The 13648-nt window shown below is 44.7% G+C and overlaps 1 protein-coding gene across 1 annotated transcript in view; it reads left to right on the top strand.

The window, feature by feature from the left end:
* The window catches only part of zmiz1a (zinc finger, MIZ-type containing 1a), a 223293-nt gene extending 209881 nt beyond the window's left edge, over positions 1-13412 (top strand). Inside the window, exons 15-24 of the mRNA XM_080740460.1 lie at positions 801-942; positions 1518-1728; positions 3212-3317; positions 3733-3893; positions 6143-6210; positions 6695-6763; positions 7480-7748; positions 10580-10770; positions 11512-11844; positions 12775-13412. Of these exons, the coding sequence (XP_080596586.1) occupies positions 801-942; positions 1518-1728; positions 3212-3317; positions 3733-3893; positions 6143-6210; positions 6695-6763; positions 7480-7748; positions 10580-10770; positions 11512-11844; positions 12775-12882 (1658 nt within the window). The 3' untranslated portion in view covers positions 12883-13412. The remainder of the gene's footprint in view (positions 1-800; positions 943-1517; positions 1729-3211; positions 3318-3732; positions 3894-6142; positions 6211-6694; positions 6764-7479; positions 7749-10579; positions 10771-11511; positions 11845-12774) is intronic.
* Positions 13413-13648: the final 236 nt, after the last annotated feature.

The following is a 13648-nucleotide window of genomic DNA, read 5'->3' on the forward strand; positions in this document are numbered from 1 at the left end:
TAAAATTTAAAGCAGGGATCCTCAACATTTTCAGGCCAAGGACCCCTTAGTTGAGAGAGAGATGAAGCAGGGACCCCCACAACCTGTTCATAGATTCCATATAGTTTCATCGTTTGACTGCATAATCGCCAGTGTATTTTGGATTCATGTCAACTTGTGTTTTCAGATATTTAACCACTTGAACAAACTTTAACTCTGTACTTAGTCTGCTCTTTTTCCCCTCTAAACCAAAGCTCTTTGCCGAAAATAGCCGATCTACAAGCTCTCAACGCCTCGCAGCGCGAGGCATTGTGTTACCGGATCGGTAATCGAACCGGCGCCAGGCATCCATGCCTATGTGGCAATGCCTAAGTGGTATGTGCCTGGATCAGTAGGCCAGCGGACGCCCCTGAATCCCATTCTGAACTTTTATTATAAACGATGGAAACGCTGACCGCCAATCTAAATTCATCAGAAGAACAGCTGCAATGCAAATCGGTCTCACTCACGCTCAGAATCACATCAATGATAGTGTAGTATTATGAGCAGAGATGAAGGGACGATTATCGCTGGCACGGCAGGCTCAGTGGCCCGCTACAACTACCTTGCCTCTCCCTCCCAGCCCAGAGGTATACAGTAGAGTTCAAATTCTGCCTGAATCTGACCCGACCTGTCATTTTCGAGCCAGGTAGGGCATAAAATCTATGCTAATTAGTCGGGCCAGGCCAGTTAGGGGCGGGCCTTAATTTTCAGGCCTGTTGGGAACTCTAGTATATAGTAAATGTTGTCCTGAAGGAAAGCTGTGCTCCTCTCTCTCCCAGGCCACCCCAACGAGGAGCTGCGGCTGACGTTTCCCGTGCGTGACGGGGTGGTGTTGGAGCCCTTCCGCCTGGAGCACAACCTGGCCGTCAGCAACCACGTGTTCCACCTGAGACCCTCCGTCCACCAGACCCTCATGTGGAGGTAACGTATAGCTCCGTCCACCAGACCCTCATGTGGCGGTAACGTATAGCTCCGGCACCGCTGCACACACTACGTTCCACAGTGACGAAAGTCGGGGGGATGGAGATACACCTAAACCTAACCTTAACCCTAACCCTAACCTCAGTAACACTAACACTGGTGAATGCTAACCTGGTGAAATACTAACCTGTCGACGCTGGTGAATGCTAACCTGGTGAATGTTAAACTGGTCGGACAAACGGTGCTTAAGCCAGTTGCTTTTTTGATACACTCGGACTGAAATACCTGCAAAAAACACTCTCCCGGCTGGGCGCATGCTGCCCTCAGAAGCCAGCATCTTTCAAATGGATCGTCGCGGTCGGACAACTAATATTTTCCGATTCGACAAGACCCGTGGACGTTGAATGCTCCTGTGCACGGATCCACGCGATGCAGAATATTTCGTGATTATTCAAATGTGCTGTTTTTTGGGGGGGCAGAGATTGAATAACGTGTGTGTGTGTGTGTGTGTGTGTGTGTGTGTGTGTGTGTGTGCGTGTGTACGTGTGTACGTGTGTGTGTGTTGCGGTGCACAGGTCAGACCTGGAGCTGCAGTTCAAGTGCTACCACCACGAGGACCGCCAGATGAACACCAACTGGCCCGCCTCCGTCCAGGTCAGCGTCAACGCCACGCCGCTCACCATCGAGCGGGGCGACAACAAGACGTCCCACAAGCCCCTGCACCTGAAGCACGTCTGCCAGCCGGGGAGGAACACCATCCAGATCACTGTCACCGCATGCTGCTGTGTGAGTAGCAAGTGTTGTTTTTGACAGCAAATTTTGACTTAGTTTTAGTCATAGTCTTTTGAATAAAATGTCATTTAGTTTTAGTCATAATTTAGTCCCCTGAAAAAGTTTAGTTTTAGTCAAATTTTATTTGACTAAATATTATAAGATTTTAGGCGACTAAATCTGCCGTTGATTTTAGTCGACAAAAATGTATTTTGGCGGGCCTTGATTTTACACTTGGTTGTGTGCGGATAATAGCCGATCTACAAGCTCACTTGTAGATCTGCTATTTTCACCTGAGAGCAACCAAACATCACTTCTCCACTAGTCCCTCCCTAATGTTTTAGCCTAGTTTTCATTTTGTTGACAAAATTGTCAATATATTTAGTCTTAGTTATAGTCATCACAGCTTAGTTTTTATTTAGTTTTAATTTGTTTTCGTCAGTGAAAAAAACGCAGCCGACAGAAACATTTTTCGTTATAGTTTTAGTCGACGAAATCAACACTGGTGAGTAGAGGGGGTGCTTTTCTCCTCACGCTAATACACAACATTTTGTTACCTATGGACTTCAGTTCCTCCCTCCCATTCCATCGATGAAGGAAGGTCACATGTTTTAAAGAGGTGGTGCCATAGTTTTGTACTTTTCCTGTTTTGTATGTGTCTATGGAGTTAAGATTACTCTAATAGACCAACGGGTGGGGTTACATAATGTGCAAATTTGCCTTCCCTGTGTATTTTTGGTTTCTTCCTGAACGCTGAAAGCCTCTGAGTCAGAAGGCCTGATCGAAAATACTGAGTTAATGACTTGACATCCCCTCCCCTTTTACCATAAACCCAACACTATGGGTGTGGCTAACTTCAGCGGGGTCACCACCCACCTGACAACCAGGCATACCTAATGAACGGGTGGGTGTGGCCACATAAAACATAATTTTAACTCTCTGTATACTTTTTTGGAAAAGGTCTTCCTCCTAGTATAGTCATGGCACCCCATCTTTAAGTAATTTGGTGTAACACTCACTCACATGGGTCTGTGGCGCATCACTGATTGGCTTTTCACAGGCTTTAACACGCTGCCTGTTCCTTACAAACGTTGTCACCGTTTAATGGGGAAACAAACAGGCTTTCCAAACGGGTGTCAGAGTTAAGTTGCCAAGAAGCATCGTTACAACAACAGAGAGAAATAATCTACCAAACACGCACATTTCAGGACTTTTTTTGTTTTAACACAAAGCCTGCCATCGCGTCGCCAAAACAATACACTATTCACTGCCAAGGCTTTTTTATATAATAATTACCTGTTCTGGAGAGCCTCATTGCGTGCGGCACAAGCCATTTTGGTGCCTGACTCACAACTGGCTGTACATCAGTCGTTTGTAGTAATCCTGTATGTGTGTGCGTGTGCGTGTGTGTGTGTGTGTGTGTGTGTGTGTGTGTGTGTGTGTGTGTGTGTGTGTGTGTGTGTGCGTGTGCGTGTGCGTGTGCGTGTGCGTGTGCCAGTCCCACCTGTTCGTGCTGCAGTTGGTCCACAGGCCGTCGGTGCGCTCCGTCCTCCAAGGGCTGCTGAAGAAGAGACTGCTGCCGGCCGAGCACTGCATCACCAAGAGTATGAACACTACTACAATACATTCACTTTACACTAGAGATACTCTGTTACAAGTAAAAGTCCGGAATTGAAAATGTACTTGAGTTACTTGAGTACAAAAGTATTGGTATCAGAAGTAGAAAGTCCCATTTGAAGTTTTCAAATGTATAAAAATCTTTTGAAAATAGCTGATCTACAAGCTCACAATGCGTTGTGATGCGACGCATTGTGAGCTTGTAGATCGGCTATTTTTAAATGGACAAATGTACAGTATAGGGTTGAGGTGGTAAATGTATGTTTTGTAATAATAATCCAAATCTACAACGTAATTAGTAACTAATGAACTAAGATACTTTACACCACTGTGAGCCAGCGTTCATCGTCGGTGAGGAAGTGATGTACCTTCTATCTAAAGTCTTTCTCTCGGTCCGTCCAGTTAAGCGGAACTTCAGCAGCGTGGCGGCGTCGGCGGGCAACACCACGCTCAACGGGGAGGACGGCGTGGAGCAGACGGCCATCAAAGTGTCGCTGAAATGCCCCATCACCTTCAGACGCATCCAGCTGCCCGCACGGGGGCACGACTGCAAACACGTACAGGTAGGCCACTGATTGATTGAATAGCACGTGGTACAAGTGTTAAAGGGGCTTCACGATGAATGTAAAATGTTTCAACTTTTTCAGTTTTTTGTTCTACCCACCAAAACGTATTATGGGCCTATATTTATATACAGTATATTTTGTAATATGCATGGTGTAGCCCCTTTAAAGCTAAAATGATAACACAAAAAAGTATTCAAATCACGAACATTCTGCAAAAAATAGCACAGCTCACGGCGGCGTTGTGAGCTTGTAAGATGTGCTATTTTTGGTATAGAGTTTTGGTTCGCTTCAGTTCCCAACATGCTACTGGTCTTGAACTTGTGTTGTCTTGTTTGTATACCCGTCCACATTATGTTTTTATTTTATTTTTATTTAATTGTCCATACCGTTAAGTTCATGTACTGTAATAACACTGCTTGCCTGCATTGTAGTTCGATCACCATTTCATGTCGGTAACGTCAAAGAGAGCACTGCCTGCGATCTTTACATTTTGTACTTTTATAGCCATTGTTTTTTGGCTTGAAGTGAGCCCACAATTGTTTCGGAGGAACAATATTTTCTAGTTGGAGGTTGTCATTGCTGCCAGCTCCCACTTTATGTTGTGTGGGAGTCCTGACTGCTCCAGACCAAACTGAATAACTGCTAGCTTGCATAACGTCTTCAGACTAGGACTGAAGTGTAAGATATGTAACACTGTAAGTCCTGCTCCAAAGAGGATGAGGCCATCTCCCAGCATGCAACAGCACCTTGCACCCAAATAACCCAGGCTTCTCCCCTTGGGCTCAACCTTCTTCCAGGAGAAGGTCTTGGAATCAAATTTCCACAGATCATTCAAGCCACGTCTCAGATTATAGTTGTAGCCACTAAATATGTACAGCTCTCCATTGTAGGCAAAGGCTGCATGACTGTGGCGTTGTTCTGGAAGAAGCTGTGCAGAAGGTGTGATCAGCCAACAGTTGGTCTCTGTGTCAAACACTCTGATGTTGTTGTCCTGTTGCCCTTGGCCCCCATATACAAACATCTTTGTCCCGATGATGGTGGCAGAGTGCATTGATGAAACCGGAGCTTGAGTTCCCCCGGTGCTAATTGAAGACCAGACCATTGTTAGTGTCCAACTTGTACATGTCATTAGTGCTTCCAGTAATGTTGTTCCATCCTCCATGGACAAACATGACACTCTGCAAGACACAGGCTGAGTGTTGGTACCTCGACGTTGGAACTGTTCCAGAAACATTGGCCTTGAACCATTTGTGGGTGTCGACATCAAATCCATAAAGGACGTTGGATGTTGTTCCCCTGACGATACGACAGTTCTTGTCATTAACACATGTCGTACAATTCACCATCCCGCCCCAGATGTAGATGATATTTTCTATCAGTACGGCTGTGTGTCCGTAGCGCATGGAGGGCCTTATAGTTTTCACTGGGGGCAACGTCATCCAGCACAAAGTCACTGTGTTGAAGACGTGAACATCAATCTCATCCTCGTTGTTGTAGATCTTGTCGTTATAGAATAACCCTCCAAAGGAATACACCTTGTCCTCCACTGGCCCAGCAGCACAACCATAGAAGTAGTGGGATGTATGTGGTCCTCTTGTCAGGGGCACTGACCAGCAAAACATTATCTCTGGCTTTGTCAATATACGTCCTGTTCTCTCAATCTCTATCTAAATGTGCGCAGCAGCTTATATAGGCTGACAAAGCTCTGGTCTGTTGTCACTCACAACACTCACTGACGTCATGCATGTGTAACAACACTGATTTGTCCAGGTGTTCTCATTTACATACACTTAACACATTCACTTCCGGGTATTAATTGTGGGCTCGTTGAAAGACGAGACCAGTATGTTATACCAAATCTTTATAGGTCAAGTTTATTATCCTAAAAAAAATTACCGACAATACAAAGGCTCATTAGCCAATGAGGAGCAGCGTTCTTGGTGACATCACCACCAACAAGTGTGACCTGGTATAAATAATAACAACAAGTGGGCTCGAGACCAGTATGTTATATCAATATGTTATACCAAAACTTTATAGACCAAAGTTATTCTCCTCAAAGAAATTACCGACAGTACGAAGGCAGGGCCCTTAGCCAATGAGGAGCAGCCAAAGGGTAGATCTTTGTGCCCATACATGGTGTTCCATGCGAGCCCACACTGTTTCGTAGGAACAGTATTTCTAGTTGGTACTATTATTATGACGTTCCATCTACAATGTTGTTTTGTTATTTCTTTTTGTGACAGTGCTTTGATCTAGAGTCGTACCTGCAGCTCAACTGTGAGAGGGGAACGTGGAGGTGTCCTGTATGCAAGTAAGTGACAGCACATCACCACATTGTCACATTTAGCCTAAAGGCCGTGACACACTGAAAGCGTCCCTGAAATGAAAGAAATTTACCTCTTGCGTTGCTCCAACTCATTTTGGGTTCACGCATCGATGCTCCAAAATAGAACCGAGCTCTGAGAAACAATTGGACGTGTCAAAATGGTAAACAATCTTTCGTCTTTGTCGGGTGGAAACCTTATATGTCCAAACTGTTACTTTTCAGGATTCAAATCTACAAGCTCGAAACGTGTCGCTTCGCATAGTGTTTTCGAGCTTGCAGATCTGCTACTTTTGATGCCTTTATGTGACGCTGTAGTATGATCAAGTAGATGAATTTACGAAGAAACACAGAAGGTTGGGATATGGAGATAAGAGAAAACAAAATGGTTTGATAATGCGCACATCTGACGTCTGCTTGTCTGCTTGGTGCAGAATGTTTCTAACAGAACACAACTCTTGTCCTCCCACAGTAAAACAGCGTTACTAGAAGGTCTGGAGGTGGACCAGTACATGTGGGGAATCCTCAATGCCATCCAGAAGTAGGTTTTTAACATCTTTCTTCCTCGTTCCCAAAGCCTGATTTATACTGAGTAGCGTGCCAAAAATAGACAATCTTTTAGATCAGGGGTCTTCAACGTTTTCAGGCCAAGGACCCCTTAGTTGAGAGAGATGAAGCAGGGACCCCCACAACCTTCTCATAGATTCCATACAGTTTCATCGTTTGACAACACAATCATCAGTGTATTTTGGATTCATGTCAATTTGTGTTTCCAGATATTTAACTACTTGAACAGTCAATACTTAATAAACTTGACCTTTTACTTTGTACTTAGTTTGCTCTTTTTCCTCTCTACACCAAACCTCTTTGCCGAAAATAGCCGATCTACAAGCTCACAACGCCTCGCGCTGCGAGGCATTGTGAGCTTGTAGATCTGCTATTTTTGACTAACGTTCCCAGAATATGGACGCTAGGGTTCAAGTGGTTATTATAAAGAAGGAGAAAAAAAAGTTTCTATTACACAAAGATTTGGAGGACCCCCTGTAGTAACTCTGAGGACCCCCTAGGGGTCCCAGACCCCCTGTTGAAGACCCTTGTTTTAGATCTTGTAAATCTTGCAGATCCACTATTCGTGGCGTGCAGCAGAGCTAACGATAAATGAAGCATGAACTCTCTTGCATTCTCCAACCGCACAATCAAAAGAACGGGTAGAAGTCGCGCAGAAGTGACACCAGTTTCCGTTTTGTTTGCCGATAGCTCGGAGTTTGAGGAGGTCACCATCGACCCGACGTGTAGCTGGCGACCCGTGCCCATCAAGTCCGAGATCCACATCAAGGAGGACCCCGACGGACCCCTGGCCAAGCGCTTCAAGACCATGAGCCCCAGCCAGATGACCATGCCCAACGTGATGGAGATGATCGCCCAGCTGGGGCCCGGCCCCGGACCCGGCCCCGGGCCTAGCCCCTACCCGTCACACCCTGCTCAGCACGCCGGCGGCAATGGGGACCACTACCCGGGAGGACCAGGTAACCAAGAATGGTTATCCCGCTTATTACAAAGAAATTAATACGATTATTTATTTTATATAATAAAAGAAAAAGAGGATTTCATCACTTATGGTAAAGAAAGTACCGGTAGTCCTTTTTAGATCACCGTTTCCCAAACAGTGGGGTCGGGACCATGATCTATGCATGGGCGTGCATGATCCGTGCACTATGAATTACGTGTAAGTCTGTGGAGACCCCGTGTAGTAATTGCCACTTTGGCAGCCGTTTTTAAAATGCAGCGAAAGAGTTAATTATTATTATTTTAAGCCTTTTTCCTTTTTCTAAAGATTTCCACAAAAGATTCACACATTTCCATGAGTTGAAAACAATAAAAAGAAAAATCATGAATAATAATAATAAAAAAAGGATCTGCTATTTTCACTAGTTTGGGTCCCGAGTAAACTCAAAAATCAACATAACTGTCCGCAGCACATCAGTATAAGTTTATTTACAAAGTTACAGAGAAGTAAGAAAAAAACACAAGAACAGAGTACAGTAAGAGCAAGGTACGTCAAGAAAGGGAACGAATAATATATATATATATATTAGTGTTGCCCGATCCCGATCACGTGATCGGATCGGCCGCCGATATGGCCGTTTTTATAAGATCGGAGATCGGGGGAAAAAAAAAAATCATTTTTTTTTTTTTTTTTTTTTTTCAAAAAAATATTTTCTGGGAGTACTGAAAGTTACAGGTAAGGTGAATGCGATATGAAATGTAAGCTTACCATAATCACAGTAATCCTTAATCATTTTCAATCATATTCAAGGGCTTTTGGAGAAATGAGACAGAAAGAGCACTGCAGAGGGAAGGTGATTGTGTCAGACTCTGTGTACAGCTGGCAGCTGATGCCAATAAGTAGTAATTGGCCCCTTGCTAATGGATCAAAGGAAGGCAATTATGTCTCTCTGCACTGTCAACTAGCTCAGTGGTTCTCAACCTGTGGGTCGGGACCCCCAGGGGGTCCTCAAATTATTTTGGGGGGGTCCCCAGATGATTAACTTAATGTGCAACATTGTTTTCTCTCTCAACAGTAAACAAATCAACATAAAGTTTAAGTGTATAGAGGGTATCTGCACATTGGCCAAACATTGGCCAAATTGTCAAATATTAAAGCCAGAAATTGTGAAAATAGCCGATCTACATGCTCACAACTCCTCGCGTTGCAAGGCTTTGTGAGCATGTAGATCTGCTATTTTCACAATAGAACCGTGTTATACAAAATATACTTCCTCAACTCTTCAGGGTCGGGGGTCCCCAGTTAAAATATGATTATTTTGGGGGTCACGGCCTGAAAAGGTTGAGAACCAAGTGATAGAATGAATAGATTTTTTTTTTCTTCTTAATGCCTTGCCAAAAGATCGGATCGGGAAAGATCGGGATCGAATCGGAAGCAATAATATTTGATCGGTATCGGATCGGGAGCAAAAAACCCCTGATCGGGGCATCCCTAATATATATATATATATATATATATATACACACACACACATAAAGTGTCCTTAGGCACAACTATCAATATAGTACAGTGCCCCCAAATCAAAGTGACCATAACAGTCAATGCTAGTTAGTGCAACAAGTATCTCACCATCATGTCAAACACAAGCAAAAATACTCAAAACTACTAACACAACCTAATAGTGCAGAGTGTCCAAAGGTCAGTGCGATATAAAAACAACTAGAAAAAGAAAGAAACAAGAGAGGGTGACGCAGCAAGACGCACAAGAGCACCCTCCCTGGAAGGTCCTTAGAGGTCAGAGTCAGTGCAACTAAAGTTCCAGTAAGAAAGGCTACCGTCGTCCTAGGTTAGGAAGGTAGTCCTCTTCAATCGACCGTTGTGTGTCTCGTTGTACAGCTTGTATTCACAGACAATTTAGAAGTCGGCTGAGCCTATAATTATGCCATCTACGTCAAATGTGTTTTTCTTCTTGCCAGAGAGACAGCCCTAAATATTGAGTCTGAAAAAAAAGGTTTGTTGTTTATTCAGTTACGTAACCAAGATTTGTTTTGTTGAAACTTTTACTCTCTGTCTCTCTCTATCTCTCTCTCTCTCTCTCTCTCTCTCTCAGTAGCGTCAGTTCAGCTAAAGCTAGGGTATGGCAAAGATGGGAGTCCTCATGGAAAAGAGGCATTACATTTTGTATAACACGGTTCTATTGTGAAAATATAGCAGATCTACATGCTTGTAGATCGGCTATTTTCACGATGTCTGAAAAAAAAAGAAAAAAGAAAATAGTTTTGTCAGTTTTTCACACAGGTTTCTATGGTTTCTTGGGCTGGATATGGCAGCCTGGAACGGTTGTTCAAGTGCAGCTAAACTTGGCATGTCAGTAAACGTGCCACAATTGACAATAAAAAATGCATTGCAGCTGACCTGCGGAACCTGGGAATATACCATTTTATCAAGATGGGGAGAATACAAGTGTGGAGAATATAATTATTATAATACCTTGTTAAAGTGATCATTTTGTAAAATGTTCCATTTGTAGTTATTTTACTGTAATTTAACAACATAATAACCAGCACAGATAGACAAAGAGACATTCATGGATTTATATTTAAAAGTAACTTTTATTTTCCCCCCTGTAACCAGGGTATGGCAGCTGCATACCCCTGCCATACCCAATTGACGCCCCTGCTCTCTCTCTCTCTCTCTCTCTCTCTCTCTCTCTCTCTCTCTCTCTCTCTCTCGTGTGTGTATATGTGTGTTTTTTTATTTCCTTCGCATAATTATCGCTCATGTTGTGGTGAGGTTCTTCTGTGTCCCTTTTCATTAACACAAAGACATGTTTTTTTTGTGTTTCCCCAGGCAACAGTTACCATGGCCAGGGGAGCTTTGACTTCCCTCACGGTACTCCCTCTGGCGGAGGGGGGGGAGGAGGCGGCCCCCCTATGAGTGACTTCATGCAGCACGGACCACCGCAGCTCTCCCATCCCTCAGACGGACCCGGGGGTCTCCTTCCGCACGACAAGCCCCTCAGCCACGGCATGAGTGACTCGGTGAGTGTAGCGCACCCAAACAGTGGGTCCAATAGTGGGGTCGGGACCCATTTGTGGGTCGTGGACACATTTTTATTATGGGTCACGGCTTGAGTAAAAATCCCATTTTCTTTTCCTGCATTAAAAATATATATACAGTATATATTTCAAAAGATTTTCCCCTGATCCCCTCTCCTAAATTTTTTAAAGAATTGTATCAATTAAGATTTGTAACACATCAGGTGCCCAGGATTATTCAAGATTTAATCGGCAGTTGCCATGGAAACCCGCACCATGGAAAAAGTAATCAGAGTAAATGTAATCCGAGTATGTCCGGGTTTTTTTCACGATAGCATTTTCTTTCACTCAGGACAGAAAAATGACAATCGCGTGCATCATTGCTTTTGTAACGGCCAGTAGAGAAGGCCACGTTTTAAACATTGATGATCACGTGATTTAAAAGTTAGATTAGAAGATAAATGCACTTTTGTGCAGCAGCATAACACTGCTCTCTACGAGGGAACAGGATTTCCCGGTCAAGTGATACCCAGTTGCAGTTGTGTTTCTCTTCACCGCGGTTGCCTTGTACAGTAGCTACAGATTAATATAGTTTACTGTGCAACGCATCGAACGTGTCGTGGGCACAAGGAAGACATCAAAGATTTCGATGCGTTGGCACATCATGGGCATCAAATGAATCTCTTTTCTTTCTGACTCTCTCCCCTTCTCTCTATCTCCCTCACCTCCCCAAATCCCCCCCAGATGTCTCATCCCGATCACTCCCATAATTCCATGCAACATGGCTTGCATGCGTCGCCCCACCACGGCGGCGGCCAATCGGTGCAGCCCTTGCATCACAACAGTGGCGGCGGCGGGGGCCAGTCGGGGCAGAGCTCGTTGCATCACAGTGGCCAATCATCGTCGTCGTCGCAGCCTCCGCCCCCGCCTCGCCAGTCGCAGCAGCAGCCTCCTCCACCCCAGCAGCAGCAGCCGGGGCAGAACAGCCACCCTCCCCACCCTGAGCTGAGTTTTAACCCGTCCTCGGACGGGCCCATGGGTCAGGGCAACCAGGACATGCCCGAGCCCTCCCTGGATGTAAGTGTGTCTGGGTGGGTGTGGGCAGTGCTGGGTATCGTTACTTTTTAAAGTAACTCTTTAGGTTACAGCGTTATTGCCATTAAAAAAATAATCTGTTACGTTACTGTGTTACCCTAGCCTGACAGTCAGCTGAATTGACATTTTGTTTTACTCCATCAGTCTGAAAGCCCTGCCATACACATTAGTTTCTGGGATGGGTGTTGCCAAAGAGGCAGTCTTCTGCGATTGGTTAACCGCCTGACCAATCACAACAGTAGCAAAGCAGATGACGTAGTTGTTATTGGTGTTATGTGGCTGGCTAGCCTGTTGCTTGCTACTAACCAAAGAAACAGGGAGAATAGGGAGCGCTACAAACTAGTAATTAAACACAACAAAACATATCTGCTACTGATGTTTCATAGCGAGATCGATACGATTGCATGTTACCACGGCGGGCAATGTTTATGTTTGGGAATGTACGGTGCGGCGCTGGGTTACTTGGAATCGCACATGAGTTCTGGGAAAGCCCCACCCACGCTACTCACAAGCCACGACGTCATCGACTTGAAGCGACGCTTGGCGAGGAAGTTGTGAAAATAGCTGGTCAATGTGATGTGTTATGAGCTTGTAGATCGGCTCGTTTGGGTTCCGGAAACGCAACAACATTTATCTTTCGGGTCACAACCCAAAAAAAAAAGAAATAATGTTTGGGAACCACTGCTCTACCGTACAGATTGGACTTATGCTTTGGTCTAGAGTGCGTGACGCGAAGCATTTTGAGCTTGTAGATCTGATATTTAGACATTTTTTCATTAGATTCCTGAAAAGTATGTTTTTGGAGTGGATGAGGTTTTCGCCCCACCCCGAACACTGCTTCTTCCAACCTCATGTGTTTTCTCTCTCTCTCTCTCTCTCTCTCTCTCTCTCTCTCTCTGTGTCTTCCAACAGCTGCTTCCAGAGCTAGCCAATCCAGACGAGCTCCTATCCTACCTGGACCCCCCGGATCTGCCTAGCAACAGCAACGACGACCTCCTCTCCCTGTTCGAAAACAACTAAAGACTCTTCATTAAAAAAATAAACTAAAAAACAACCCAGGCTTCCTCCTCCTCCTCCTCCTCCACACAACACCATAAGAGTGGACCAGCTCTGTGTGCACACACAAACAAACAAACTGTCTGGCACTCCCAAACGTTTGCTGTGGGCACGACGTCGTGTGGAAGAAAACGGAGCGGCGGTTCTCAAATGTTTTATTTCGAGGAACTCCCCCTTAACTCTCGAGAGCGTTGCGAACGGAACCATTCTAAGGGTTCTATTTGTACGCTCTCGGAGCCAGATTGAGACCCCCATTTCAAGGAACTCTGGAACCCCCACTTTGAGAACAGGAGACCCACTCGATGGGAACCTTGCGGCCAGGGAGAAGTCTGCGCCACCCCCTCCCCCCCTTCTTGGTGTTAAAAGGTTCCAAACACCCACCCCCGCCGCCCTCTGATTCTCAAACACACCATCCACAGTCGTTGTTGGCTGACTATAAAGTGATATTATATAATAGACATATATATGATATCTGTGACTGTTCCAATGGGGGGAAAAAACTGTGCAGCTATAATCAGTTTTGCGTGTTTTTGCGACACAAAAAGAGACAAGGAGAGAAAAGCAAACCCGTTCGGGGAGGGCTTTAAAGGAGGAAGAGAAGAGGAAAAAAAGTGTTGTAGCTTTTTAAATTATGATTTTTTTTTCTCCCTTTTTTGTGAAAAAGTTGAAGAAAAAGAAAAAAAAAAGACACGGACGGACGGGAGGGGAATGAAATTGTCTTGTGATTTTA

The sequence above is a fragment of the Nannobrachium achirus genome, assembly GCF_963921795.1.
Source record: "Nannobrachium achirus genome assembly, chromosome: 13".
Lineage (NCBI taxonomy): Eukaryota > Metazoa > Chordata > Actinopteri > Myctophiformes > Myctophidae > Nannobrachium > Nannobrachium achirus.